Source organism: Bufo bufo, chromosome 1 (assembly GCF_905171765.1).
Source record: "Bufo bufo chromosome 1, aBufBuf1.1, whole genome shotgun sequence".
In the NCBI taxonomy this organism is placed as follows: domain Eukaryota; kingdom Metazoa; phylum Chordata; class Amphibia; order Anura; family Bufonidae; genus Bufo; species Bufo bufo.
The window spans coordinates 553,473,931-553,489,280 of record NC_053389.1 but is presented as its reverse complement, the minus strand read 5'-3'; the positions used below and the strand labels follow the sequence as shown (position 1 = coordinate 553,489,280).

At 41.3% G+C, this 15,350-nt stretch overlaps 1 protein-coding gene across 1 annotated transcript in view; it reads right to left on the bottom strand.

Moving 5' to 3' along the window:
• Positions 1–15,350, bottom strand: part of HBP1 (HMG-box transcription factor 1) — a 36,584-nt gene that overhangs the window by 2,687 nt on the left and 18,547 nt on the right. Inside the window, exons 6-10 of the mRNA XM_040412819.1 lie at positions 14,178–14,290; positions 13,507–13,660; positions 8,573–8,717; positions 8,117–8,434; positions 89–230 (exon numbers count right to left, since the gene is read on the bottom strand). Of these exons, the coding sequence (XP_040268753.1) occupies positions 89–230; positions 8,117–8,434; positions 8,573–8,717; positions 13,507–13,660; positions 14,178–14,290 (872 nt within the window). The remainder of the gene's footprint in view (positions 1–88; positions 231–8,116; positions 8,435–8,572; positions 8,718–13,506; positions 13,661–14,177; positions 14,291–15,350) is intronic.

Sequence of the window (15,350 nt, the reverse complement as noted above, 5' to 3'; positions counted from 1 at the left end):
ACTTATTGTACAATGAATTTAATTTGATGGACATTCTGTAACCAGCCCAGTATTTTGGAGGGAGAGAATACTACGACAGACTACATACTGAATTTGTTCTTTTTCTCTTCCAACAGTCAGGATTTATACGTTTTTGTTCTTCAGCCAGAGCTTTAGCTTCTATTGTGTATATTCTCCTTTCCTCATTCTTCATCTTTTTCCATCTGTCACCAAGAATCACACTTATGGCTCTGGAAGAAGAAAGCACGTCAGAGCTAAAGATCAGAAGTTTATTTTACACACAGCTATGACTGTGGTCACCCTATGGGTTGGCCGGTGCATCTGACATAGGCCCCATGCACACGAACAGATATACGTTTTGTGGTCTGAAAATCATAGATTTGCAATATACGGATGAGATCTGCATGCTGTCCGCATTTTGTGGACATAATCTATCTCTTTGCAAAACTGACTTATGGATGCAATGTAGAGAGATTATCTGTGTTCTCTGCATCCGTATGTCCTTTCCGCAAAAGTACAGAACATGTCAATGGATCAGCAAAAAATACAGATGTAACCGAGACTGCATCCGTATTTTGTGGCCCGCAAAACGGATATAGTCATGTGCATGGGGCCACACACATTTGTATACTGTAAAAAAAAAAAACATGGATATTGTAAAATGTATGCAAGAAATGGCTACACTATAGCACACTAAAGTCATATCAAGTCTCCCTGGGGAAAAATAAAGTTGTACTATCATCAACACTTATCAGTAATATCCCCTGCAATGATAGGTGACATTACTAAAAGCAGAATGTCGCAGGATTTTTCTTTACTTTTCTGATTCTCTTGCCAAGGGACCCTGTAAACCGTAAAGTATTTGCTGTTCTTCTCCAAGTACAGATCGATTATTGGCAAAACAATTGCAAACCTTACAAATCTGTTATGCTGGAAGCTCCAGATGTGGTACGCAGCTAATCTGTTAAAATGACATCCAGATTGTGACGCCTAGCAGTTTTTCAGAGAATTAGTAATCATGCAAACTCAATTATGTGACCTCTTCAGCAAGTGCAGGCAGATTTATCTGACATTAACTATTTGACCTAAAGCAATTTGACCGTTTCTAGATTCAACCCAAATCCCCCCAGGATGCTCTATAACAACGCTCTTGCATTAAGGTCACCACTGTAGGCCAGCCCCTCTGCTTGTAATGAACCAGTCTGGAATAAACCCTTTGCTACATAAGGACTTTATGGGTCAGTCAGAAGAATTTTTTGCTGAAAACCACAAAAATCAGTATGTGACAAATGACAACTATTAGGCCCCGTTTTACACAGGCGAGTTTTCTGCGCGGTTGCAATGCGTGACGTGATTGCATTGCACCCGCACTGAATCCGGACCCATTCATTTCAATGGGGTTGTGTACATAAGAGATGTGTTTCACGCATCACTTGTGCGTTGAGAGAAAATAGCAGCATGTTCTATATTCTGTGTTTTTCACGCAACGCAATCCCCATAGAAGTGAATGGGGCTGCGTGAAAATCGCATACCATCCCGCAAGCAAGTGCGGATGCAATGCGATTTTCACGCATGGTTGCTAAGGAGATGATAATAAATAGGGATGAGGTCCATTCACTTTATTATTTTCCATTATAACATGGTTATAAGGGAAAATAATAGCATTCTTTAATACAAAGTGCTAAGTAAAATGTCCCTTGAGGGTTAAAAAAATGACCTCATCCACTTGATCGCGCAGCAGTTATCGTCTATTTTCTTCTTGTTGCAGGACCTGCACTTACGTCATTGCGCTCACCACATGGTGAGCGCGATTACGTCAGCGCAGGCACTTTTGCAGGTCCTGCAAGAAGAAGAAAGAAGACGATAATGGCTGCGCGATCAAGTGGATGAGGTGAGTAATTTTTTTAAAACATTTTTTTTAACCCTCAAGGGACACTTTACTTAGCACTTTGTATTAAAGAATGTGCTTATAACGGAAAATAATAAAATCTACAGAACACCTAACCCAAACCCGAACTTCAGTGAACAAGTCCGGGATTGGGTCTGGGTACCACATTCAGTTTTTTACCATGCACGTGCAAAACACATTAAAACGCTTTGCGCTCGCACGGAAAAAACAACGTAACGCAATCGCAGACAACTGACTGAAATTGCGTGCACACTTGCGCGGGTTTCCCGCAATGCACCCGGACAAAATCTGTGATGCCCGTGTGCAAGGGGCCTTAGACTGTTCCCTGCCGTGTTCATGAGGTCTATATAAAGCCAGCCATTAAGTCCACCATCAACATGTGATTTTCATTTGGCAGAACGTGTTATTCACTGACCCTGGAAGATGTGTACACTAGCTGCCACCACGATAAAGCAGTTAAAGTCTAATCTGTCAGATCAAGTTCCAAACTTCAACAGGTTATGACAGTCCTATAGATGTTAGATTGTCTGCTGAAAGGTCTGCCAAGACTTCTACTCAACCACTAGATGCTTTGATGTTCACATGAGTCCTCATCCATCAGTGATTACATTCAGCGCTCATGAACAGCTCCTTCCATTGACTTTCATACAAAGGGATAATAATAGTTTTTTTTTTTTAAAAGTGCGTAATGCTCCATTGGATGCCATATTGCAAAGCTATTATTTTTTTTCCGCAATGGGGGCAGAAACCTCTGTTTCCCACAGCAACCAATCACAATAATGGTTACATTTTCCAAGAGCAAAGTATTAAATGAAAACCGGTCTGTGATTGGTTGCTTTTACCATGGCTTGCGTATAATTTTTACATGGATTTAGCGCTTGTCTAAAACAGAAATTTATAAATTGCAACGTCTACCGTCCAACTCTCCACATATTAGAGAGCAGTGTCCACTACCATGTTCTCAAGAACATTTCTCCTGAAAATAGTTGCTGTAAAACTTGTGTCTTTTCACAATGTGCCTGCAGTGTACCTTTAATGTATGCGCTTGGAGTATTGTCCCATAGCTCGGATGGACACCAAATCCAGTAGAAACAAAAAGCGTACCAAGTGGTATATGGTTTTTTTTTTTCCCCCACACTCCTCTATGAGGGATGGATGTCACTCAGTGGCATCTGGGAAATGCACACACCCATGCTTTCTGTAGGGGAATCCTCCCAGCGGACACTGCAGCCTTAGGGCCGCTTCACGCGACCGATTTTAAATTACACGTTTAAAAAATCTGCGTGGTATACACGTCTTTTTTCAGCACAAAAAAAAAAAGTGTTTTTCTGTGCGGTTTTTGATATCTTTTTTTTTTTAACCAATGGGTGTTCACTTCAGTACAAAGCTGAATTTTCAGCTTGAGTGTTTTTTAGCAGATTTGAAGCAGATCTGCACCAAAAAACTTAAGGAAAACACACAAAAATATACATGGACTTTCACAGAGCTGTTTTTTTTTCTGCTTCCTATTCATTTAAATGAGAGATTCTGCCCCTATATACTGTAGGATACGCTGCTTCTTTATTACATGTGTAAAAAAGAAGCAAGTGCTGCTTCCTATTGAAATGAATGGGAGGCTGTTTTGAGGCGTTTTTAGAGCTGATTTTAAGGGCAGAAACAATCCAAAATCAGCGCCAAAAAAACTCCTTGAGAACTGGCCATTAGGCTGGGTTCACACCTGAACGTATTCGATAAGTGCTGTTTACAGGCGTTTTTGAGGCGTATTTTTGGGCGTTTTTGTATTTTGGAAACGCGCGTTCTTGCTATTGACCACAGAAGTGTACAATGAAAAACAGGTGTTACGAGCGACAATACGCCCTAAAGAAGCTCCTGTACTTCTTGGGGCGTAGGGTGTTTTACAGCGCGTTCGTACGCGCTGTAAAACGCTCAGGTGAGAACCATGCCCATAGGAAAACATTGGTCTTTGCCTGTTGAGCACTTTACATCGCGTAAGAACGCGCTGTAAAACGCTCAGGTGTGAATCTAGCCTTACAGTTGCGCTCCCTGCAGCAGGGTTCTTCCTCCGATACTCAATTGTTTTATATTAGAAAAAAACATGCGGGGGTCTTGCAGCCAATAGCAACCGAGATCCCAGCTTCGTGTGGTTGCTATGACAACAACCCCAGTTTCTCTAGTATTGACACAGGACCAACTCTGTTAGTTCAAGTGACTAGACCTGAGGCCGGATGGGGTTTTTCTAGCTACAAAATTGTCCCCATGTTATGCAATGTGTGAATTTGATAAATGAGGTAATTATGCTGAAGACTGGTGTAACTACATTAATAAATCTGTCACCCCCCCTTTCCCGAAGTCTCCTGTCCATTTTTTTATTTTTTATTTTAAAGTGGCTTCTTGTTCTCCATCCCGGATTTTCAGACAAATTATTGCATGCTGTATTCTAGATCTATCCAACAATGTGGGAAGAAAATGTCCACTCAGCACATAAAAAGACAAAGTCAAATGATATAATGAACATGCCGCTAGCCTGCTATCTTTAAACATGTAAAGGGGAGAGGGCATGCCTATTTTAAAATAGTTTTCCAAGATTTTGATACTGATGACAAGTAGGTCATCAGTATCTAATCGGTGGGGGTCTAAGGCTACTTTCACACTAGCGGTTTTCTTTTTCTCTCCGGCCAAAAATACTGATCACTTGCTGGAATGCCGGATCCCGGATCTGGCATTAATTTACACTGAAGTGTATTAGTGCCGAATCCGGCTTTTAAAAATGCAAAAAAATTAATACCGGATCTGTTTTTCCAGATGACACCGGAGAGACAGATCTGGTATTTCAATGCATTTGTCAGACGGATCCGTATCCAGATCCGTCTGACAAATGCCATCAGTTTGCGTCCGGATTGCCAGAACTGCCTGCCGGAATCCTCTGCCGCAAGTGTGAAAGTACCCTAACACCCTGGATACCAAGCACAGTCACTATACAATGTACGGCGCTGTACTTGGTAAGCACAGAGAAGGCCACGGCACTCACAGGAGCGTCGGTGCCTTCTCCAACAGCTGATTTTCGGGGGTCCCGGGTGTCAGACCCCCTCCGATCAGGTACTAATGACCTATCCTGAGGATTGGTCATCAGTATCAAAATCTCGGAAAACCCCTTTCTTGAAGTGAGCTGTACTTACCTAGCACATCCAGTGTAAGTGCGCCAGTTCTTATAGCATGGTTCTCACCTATTTTCACAATTCTTATAGCAATGAATGGAGAGCATGCCGCACATGTAAACTGTGCCCTCCTTCAGTTTGGAGGCCCCGTTCCGGAGATAGGAGAGGTGATACCAGCACCTACCTGACATTGATGGCATATTCTATTATATACCATCAATCTCCCAGATGGGCTAACTCCTTTAAAAGGAATGTGTCATCAGAAAACTGTTTCTTATATTTATTTTAAAAGGGTTGTCCCATCTTGGACACTGGTGTCATATTGCTAGGATATAGCCCAAATGTCAGATAGGTGCAGGTCCCACCTCTGGGCCCCGCACCTATCCTTAGAATGAAGTCGCACATGCACAACTGCCCTTCATTCAATTCTGGCGCACTGCTGAAAATAGACGTGCAGCACTTATGACTATTTTCGGAAGTCCTATTAAAATGAATGGGAAGCGCACAGCGCAAGTGCAGCCTTCCCTTTGTTCACTTCTATGGGCTTTACGGAAATAACCAAGCTAGCGATTGGCTATTTTTTAACAGTCCTATAGAAATGAATGAAGGGCAGCCGCAAATGCTCAGTGTGCCCCCCATCACTTTGCAGTCTCTGTTCTAAGGATAGGTGTGGTTCCCAGAGATGGGACTCGCACCTATCAGACATTAGAGGCATATCTTAGCGATATGACCCTAATGTCCAAGATGGGACAACTCCTTTAAAGGGGTTATCCCACTTTGCGTTTTTATACTTACCTGCTGCCACCGCGCGTTCACTTCCTGGATTCTGGCTGGGGGCGGGCTTCATCTTGATTGAAGTCTTCTCCCGGCCGGGCCGCGCGCTGGACTGAACGCGCACGCTGCCGCGCATGCGCAATGTGACTTATTTCTGGCCAGTATAGTACAGAGCCGGCGTGCGCGTTCGCAGCTCTGTACTATTCTGGCCGGGAAGAAGTCACCGTCGCGCGTGCGCGTTCAGGACAGCGAGTGGCCCGGCAGGGAGAAAAAAAGAAGTCTTCTGGGCAAGCGCGACCATCGGGATTTTGCGGAAGAGCGGTGGTCGTAACCAGGGGAGACCGAGTCACAACAATAAGGTAAGTGGGGATGAATTTTCTCCTAATCGGTGGGAATTTGTTAATAAAGTATATTTACAAAAATGATCACTGTCAAATCATTAACAGATTTAACAGTGATCATTATGATGGGATAACCCCTTTAAGCTTATATTAAGTGATGTTATTTAAAAATAAAAAAATTCAATTTTTGCACTGGTCACGAAGCCTAATAATGTGCTGACACTTCCTGTTCCTTACAGATCACTTTTCAGCAGTCATCTTATTATCCTCACGGGCAGCATACAATGAAAGATTACACATATACCTTATCTGCTCTTTCCCTGTACAATGACTGACACACTGGTCAACTGTCTACAAAACTCTCTTACAGAAGTCAATGAACATCTCCAGTCAGTTGTGTCTATGTTCCAAGTGGGTGCTCTTAGGCTCCATTCACACGTCCGTAACGTGTTCTGCGGATCCACAAAACATGGACACCGGCAATGTGCGTTTCACATTTTGCAGACCGCACATCGCCAGAACTAATAAAATATACCTATTCTTGTCCGCAATTGCAGATAAGAATAGGACATGTTCTATTTTTTTTCGGGAACAGAAATGTGGACCCGGAAGGGCGGGTCCACATTTCCGGAGCTGGAATGCACATCGTGCGGCCCCATAAAAATGAATGGGTCCGCAAAATGCGGAACAAAATTGCGGACGTGTGAATGGACCCTAAAGCAGTGTTCCCCAACTCCAGCCCCCAGGGCCCACCTGCCGGTCAGGATTTGAGAATATCCCACAGAATGAATATCGTAGCAAGTCCTGATGTATTGACACAAATTATATCACCTGCTCAAAACATGACCATCAGGTGGGCTCTGAGCCTGTACGAGGCTACCAGGCGTATCATGGGTATAGTCCAATGTAGGCCTGCAGGTGGCAGCACTACATTGGAATATACAGAATGTCACAGTTAATTTTTTTAATGTATAAAATCTAATTGTGAGAAAGGCAATTTAATGATTGCCATAATGGAAAAAAAAAAAATGGACAATTTGCCGTTTTTTCTTCGCTTCACCTCCCCAAAAAATTTAATAAAAAGTGATCAAAAAGTACACACCCCAAAATGGTGTCCCTGAAAAGTACAAATCACTGCGCAGAAAATTAGTCCTTACACAGCTCGTTATGGGGGATGAAAAGAAAAAACATTTTTTGCCAATTTTGTTAAAGCATTAAAACACAAGAAAAACTATTGTGGTATCGCTGTAATTGTACTGACCCAAAGAATGAAGGAAACAGGTCAGTTTTACCACACAGAGAACGCTGTAGAAACAAAACCAATAAAACTGGCGGAATTCTGTTTTTTTTCCCCCAGTTCCACCCCATTTGGAATTTTTTTACCTGCTTCCCACTACACTGTATGCAATATTAAATGGTGCCATAAGAAAGTACAACTTGTCCTGCAAAAAACCTGTTCAATTTATACGGTAAGTCTTTTTATAGGGTTTGATGCACCCTAGCATTTTTCTCATACAGAGCTCCAATCATCTACTTCCCTTACACAGCCGCCACTAGGGGGAGCTTACTAAATGACTGATTCATACAGCTTCATATAAAGACAATGAGGGCATTGTATAAATACAGTAAAGTGATCCCATAGCGGCAACTGCCTTTGTGGCAAACTCTGGAGTTAGCCTCTGAGACTAAGGGACTCAGGTTGACATTGGCGGCACATCCTGCAGAGCTGCTATAAATGTCTTTAATTCCCTCATATCCCATGTATAGTGGATATCTTCTTTAAGAGGACTACCCACCTAGAAGATCATTGTGAGCTGCAACAATAGTGCAGGTAAAGGGACTATAGGAGGAACTGTAGGTGGAATAAAATATTTCTACATAAAACACATGCAGCCTTCTTCTGTAGAGCAAGGTATAAACATCAGTTATGAAATTACCGGTTATCTTTTCCTGGGTACATCTGTGTGTATTCAACCCTATATTTTTTGGCAAAAAGCATGAAGGCGTTCATTGGTCGTTTGCACTTATTGGGAGATGTGGCCATCACAGAGTTAGCAGTCCCTGAGCTGTGACTCTTGCCAGTTTTATTATATAATGAAGTGTAAGAAGTTTGTGGAGATGCACAGTCCTTGCTGTAGTCCGATTTCTCTGAATCTGGGCTGCTTGCGCCACCATTGGATAAGGAAACCCGACGTTGACGTGCCATACTGCTTAACACATACACAGCAGAGGAATCCATTGGTGTGAAATCATAACTGGAAACAAAACAAGGGAAAAAGAATATGTTGTATATGAAAACTGTCCATATACAGTAGCCTAATAGTATAGAGAAGAATAAATTATCTGTATACAAGGACGCACACACAAAGAAGTCAATGGTTACTGAAGATCACCTTTTAAAGGTATCAAAAACACCAGAATCATCAAAATTTATGGCATCAGGATGTCCTGGAGGTAGACATATATCACCAATGTGCATCTCATAGCAGGGAATGCCATGCTGAACCACGGTTAGGCTCGGGTAAAATGATGACCAGCCTGGAAATAAAAATAAAATCACATTATTTTACTAGACTATGCTGTACAAAAAATTATTTTGGGGTCAGCTGCTCACACCAATATCTTACAGAATTCCCATTATCTGCTTCCTTGCCAGCTATTGTAACAGAAGAGGATTTGATTACCCACCTTAACCCTTTCAGGACCCTGCCAAATTTCACCTTAAAGGGGTTGTCAGAGCAATTTTTTTGTTCTTTGTATGTTTCTAATTAATCAATTGTAAAGGCTTTACCATGCACTTACTGCATCTACAGTCGCTGCTTTCTCAGATTTCACTGAGGGTCACATGACCTGTGATGTCAGCTTCAATCCCTGCTCTGATGTTTCGTGCACAAGCCTGCGCAGATATGAGTCTGTACACACTGTGCTGGCCACGCCCCCCTGCAATGGCTGAGCTGCAGCTTTTTGCTCTCTCCCTGGATTCTTCAGGGGAAACTTTAAACCCTTCAGCAGCACAGACTCAGGTCTGAAGGCTTTACTGAGTAGCTGCAGGCAGTTAGGAGACAAATGCTGGGCACAGGAGGTGACAGAGGAGTTCTGCAGAGCATTGCACAACAGGTAGGGGGAAGATCCTGAGTGTATGCTGCTGGGTATCCCAACATGCTGCTGGGTATCCCAGCAGTTCCCTTTGCAGAGAGAAAATCTCAGAGATTGTTGTTATTGCAGGTAAACAAAGGGCCAGAAGAGAACCAGGGAAATGAGGAAATATAATTTTTTTGGGCTAAAACTTGCTTAGCTCAGTTATATATTGCTGCCCATCAGATTTCCAGTGATTTATCTATTTTTTTCATAACTTTGACAACCTTTTTAAGGACCAGGCAGTTTTTGGAAAATTTGACACGTGTCACTTTATAAATTATGATAGCTAGTAAAAGGCGGCTCTCCCCCTGTTTTCCTGGATAGGGTGCTCGTGTCTGACTCCCCCAATCTAGAAGAATATATAATATTGATAACATTTAGACAACCACTCACTCAATTGGGACCACTTGGAGAATATATTATTATAAATATTTATTTGATTAACCATATATCAAAACATGATTAGTAATAAAAAAAATATCAAACTAAAACATAAAAAAAAATCACTATTACATATACTATAATGGCTATAGAAGTTTCCATAAAGTGGGTATACTTATTAATTGTGTGGCAGATTACGGAAATGTATAGTATAATTGCTCCAATGTCAATTTACAATTTGCTACTGCCCCACAGAAAATAGTAACCCACCACTTAATTGTACAATTATGATCACCTAACTGTTTCAATCTCTTCTTAATAGCTCTTCATGTAGTAGTAATTAACACCCAAAATTTATCCCAAAAATGTATAATCTTAAAATAGTAATAAAAGAGATAGCTAAAATGTCCACGCACATAATCTATATAGGAGATATGATCCTACTGATGTCTTAGGGAGTACTCCGATATAATATTATTACAGAAAAAAGTTTACGTTTGTGCTCCTTTCGATGCTATACCCGCATAAACTCATATTTAGTTCAATTGCGATATTTGTATAGGCATTCTGTATTTCAAGACTGTCTGTTTTTCAATGATGGCTATATAAAGGGAGGAGGACCACAGCAGGTTCTACCACTGAAGGAGTGAGTGTAAACTCCGAAACGCGTTTGGTGTTCCAGAACCTGCCTGCAAATGACAATTCACCCACCGACATCTGGTGACTGAATAGGTGCTGCGATATCGGAGCTACCGTGAAGTGCTTCACACAAAGCACTCCCACTTCCAAGTTAACCGCCAGCCGTACTAAAGAACCCGATCACGTGGGACGCCGGGCTTGGGGAGAGTGAGGCTGCAAAATCATATCGGCAAGTCACGGTCTCCTTACATAATAAGGAAGCGGTGTGGTAGGACTTTAATGTCTAACCACCACGTGGGACGCCACGATCGGCAGACACAGGCAATGTATTGTGAGTAAGCTCTGGGAAGCATAACTAACAGACTGCCATCATTGAAAAACAGACAGTCTTGAAATACAGAATGCCTATACAAATATCGCAATTGAACTAAATATGAGTTCATGTGGGTATAGCATCGAAAGGAGCACAAACGTAAACTTTTTTCTGTAATAATATTATATCAGAGTACTCGCTAAGACATCAGCAGGATCATATCTCCTATATAGATTATGTGCGTGGACATTTTAGCTATCTCTTTTATTACTATTTTAAGATTATACATTTTTTGGATTAATTTTGAGTGTCAATTACTACTACATGAAGAGCTATTAAGAAGAGATTGAAACAGTTAGGTGATCATTATTGTACGATTAAGTGGTGGGTTACTATTTTCTGTGGGGCAGTAGCAAATGCCAAATTGACATTGGAGCAATTATACTATACATTTGCGTAATCTGCCACACATTTAATAAGTATACCCACTTTATGAGAGAAAGTATTAATACATGGAAACATCTATAGACATTATAGTATATGTAATAGTATTTTTTTTTCTGTTTTAGTTTGATTTTTTTTTATTACTAATCATGTTTGATATATGGTTAATCAAATAAATATTTATTATAATAGATTCTCCAAGTGTCACTTTATGTGGTAATATTTTTACTTATCTAAGCCATTCTGAGATAGTTTATTTCAGTCAATATTTTTCATTTTTATTTTTAATCCCAAATTTACCAAAAAGTTTGCAACTTTCCAAATTCCTATTTCTCTGCTTTCAAAACAGATAGTGATACCTCATATAATATTTATTACTTTACATTTCCCATATGTCTACTTCATGTTTGGATCCTTTTGTAAATTACATTTTCTTTTTTTGGGATGTTAGAAGGCTTAGGGTACTTTCACACTTGCGGCAGGACGGATCCGACATGCTGTTCACCATGTCGGATCCGTCCTGCCGCTATTTCGCCGTGCCGCCGCTCCGTCCCCATTGACTATAATGGGGACGGGGGCGGAGCTCCGGCGCAGCACGGCGAAAGCCGCCGGACTAAAAAGTCCTGCATGTCCGACTTTTTAGTTTTTTACAGTGTTCATCTGACAGGTTAGATCATGTGCTATTTTTATAGAGCAGGTTGTTAAGGACGCGACAATACCAAAAATTGGTTGTTTCAGTTTTACATCATAAAGTATTTTTGAAAAAAATATATTTTTTAGTGTCCCCATATTCTGAAAGCCATATTATTTTAGTGATTTATGTAGGGGCTGATTTTTTTTTCCGGGATGAGATGACGGTTTGATTGGTACTATTTTGGGGTGCGTATGACTTTTTGACCGCTTAGTATTACACTTTATGTGATGTAAGGTGACAAAAAAATTGCTTTTTTGACACAGTTTTTATCAAAAAATTTTTTTACAGTGTTCACCTGAGGGGTTAGGTTATGTGATATTTTTAAACAGCAATTCGTTACAGACGTGGCAGTACCTAACATATATACTTTTTTTAATTTAAGTTTTACACAATAAAAGCATTTTTGAAACAAAAAAAAAATATCATTAGTGTCTCCATATTCTGAGAGCCATATTTTTATTTTTTTGCCCAATTGTCTTAGGTAGGGGCTCATTTTTTGCGGGATGAGATGACTGTTTGATTGGTACTATTTTGGGGGGTATATGACTTTTTGATTGCTTGGTATTACACTTTTTGTGACGTAAGGTGACAAAAAAATGGCTTTTTTGACACAGTTTTTATTTCTAAGGTGTTCAGGTGAGGGGGGTGGATCATGTGATATTTTTTTTTTAGAGCCGGTCGTTATGTACGTGGCAATACCCAATATGTCTGTTTTTCTTTTTTTTTTTACAATTTTATGTGTTTTATTTTCTTTTTCTTTTATTATGAAAAACACTTTTTTACTTATTTTTGTCCCACTCTGGGACTTCAACTTCTGGGGTCTGATCCCCTCTGCAATGCGTTACAATACATCCTGTGATGTAATACATTGCCTGTCAGCTTTTATGCTGACAGCCTGCCTGTGAGACCCAGCCCGGGGCTGGATCTCACAGGCTTCCGTAGAAGGCAAGCCCCGATGCCTATGGAAGGTATCGGGTCCCCATCACTGCGGCGCGGGGACCCGATGGGGAAGCGGAGGGAACCCGTACGCTCCGCAAACCTTCTGCATGCCACGGTCAGCTTTGACCGCGGCATACAAGGGGTTCAACTGTCAGTGACTGCCGGGTCCGTGCTGCTGATCGGGCGGGGCAGCTCCTGCACCCGGCCAATTAGCCTGCCGTACATGTACGGCACTGGTCCTTAAGTCACGTCCACCAGCGCCGTACATGACGCGGGTCCCCTAGAGGTTAAAAGTGTTTCCAAAGTTTCATATACTGATGACCTAGCCACTGGATAGGTCATCAGGATCTGATTGTGGGGTTCTGACACACAGCACTTCTGCCAATGGAGCTGTTTGAGGAAATCGTGGCCTCCTCACAGCTTACCTAGCACAGCACCATCCTTTGGACAGTGGCTGTGTTTGATATCACATCTCAGCCCTATTTACTTGAATTGGCCAAGTGACCAATGAATGTGATGTCACATGCCTAGGAAGAGGGAGTTTGCCTCTTCAAATAACTAATCGGCGGGTATAAAACACTTGAAAAACCCCTTTAAACTCCGTATCAATAAGTACTTGTACATGGAAGGTAACAAGCTCATGAAAATAGGTCAAAAGGACCCCACTGTAAATGAGATTTTAAGGGAGAGACATCAAACAATAAGAGGCAAGAACAGACAACACAACTGCTGTATATGAACATGGTACTATAGTACAGACTGCTCCACAGTGGCCTTACCTTTATTTTTTACATAGAATGGGTGATCCAATTTGCACTCCACTGTAAGCAAGCCTTCTTGTGTACCTGGGTCAAACGTCAGTTGCAGAATGGATTCCCCAGAAGACACACTCTCTTCATGAGAAATCAGTTTCAAACCATCTGATCCATAACCCTACAAATGGTACAAAATGACACATGAATACGGCATGCCGAGCGCGAGGCGTAGTACCAGGCGGTGCCATGTCAGAACATTCCAGTAAAACACTATTCAATGGGGAGTAGTTCATCAATATTAACATTAACAGTAAACAGGGCCTAATATACTGTAGCATTGAGTGACCGCAGCATTCTGTACCAGTCTAGTGGACATGGCCACAACTCCCCACTGCTGGATTGTTTGTATTTGTTATCTCCATGCTGGAGTCCAGACTCCCATGGGGAAAAATTAGCTGATGACTGCGGTTAAAACAAGACTAAAATAAAAAAAGATGCTTTTGCAGTCAGTGTGATCGGCAGTGGATAGGCAGACTTCCCCGATGATTCCACTTCATCAAAAAGGCTGAATGGGTAAAGAGCAGAACACTGCACATATACGCACTGAAAAATACTGCACTTTACACAAAACATCATATGGATGCATACTGTATGTACAAACAAGGTTTATAACTGGAATTTATCTAGAAGACTACCTTCTGGGAGCCAGCGTTGGCATCATGCTGTGATCTATAGCGCATGCTTTTGGAAAAGTCTCCCACATCCTGCCATACTTTCTTGCGTCCTTTATGAAAACACAGACGTGTGCCTGAACAAGATTCAAGACGAGGAACGTGTCAGAAGTGCAGAATTAAAATGACAGCTATATATAGATAGAGATGCATTCATTATGACCCCATGCTGCTGATGCTCCAATCCAAGTACAGTAAAATGGAGGCCGTGATAGCTCAATCAAGCGCTAGTTGTACTTGATAGTGATTGCTTGATTGTCTAGTGCATCTTGACAAATAATTACACTTTGGCAAATGTGCCCACAAGGGGATGAATAGTCTAATTGGCAGCTAAGGGCTGAAGCGCAATTTAACATCTACTATAGTCCCGGTTCACTCCTAAGGATTGGCTGATGGTAGAACATGTTGCCTACAGGCCACGGAAAAAATCATGACATAAATGCCATGGTGCTTTTCTATAGCGTCTGGTTACACATCTAATACTCTTAACCTAGGGTGGATTTTTGTAACACTGCGCCTAGACGTTTGCTAAAAAAACAGCACCGAAACAAAATGGACTACAATTTTTTTTTGTTTATGCCGGTTTTCTTCACTTTTGGTGTGTTTTGGGGTCAATTGCATTTTTTTTCCAAAATGCAGCATGGTCTAGAGGAGGTGTGTTTTTTTCAGGTGCCTTACCATAGGCTTTTTTATAGGACAGGAAAAACACCTAAAATAATGGGAGTAAAAAAAAGTATGAAATAAAAAAAAATAAAAAATAAAAAAACTATGGGGAACATTTATTAAGACTGGCGATTGAGATGCGACATGCTGGCATGGAAAATGATGAATGAGATGGGCTGGCTGGCCCTTTTTCCACGCCACGCCCCTTCGCAAAAGTGTCGTGAGCGGGGGTAAAGTTACAGATTTTGTCGCAAAACACCTCGGAGACAAAACCTGCTACCTAAATACGCCAAAAAGTGGCGTATAACACATAATAAATGACAGCCTATGTAGAAAGAAACCGTATCAAAGCTAAATAAAATGATAGGCATTTAATATTTACAATATGTATTCCAATAAATGCCATGCTACTGTGAATCCCGCTTAATTCCATTTTCATTACACTTTCTGCTGGAATTTATGAATTTCTGAGCA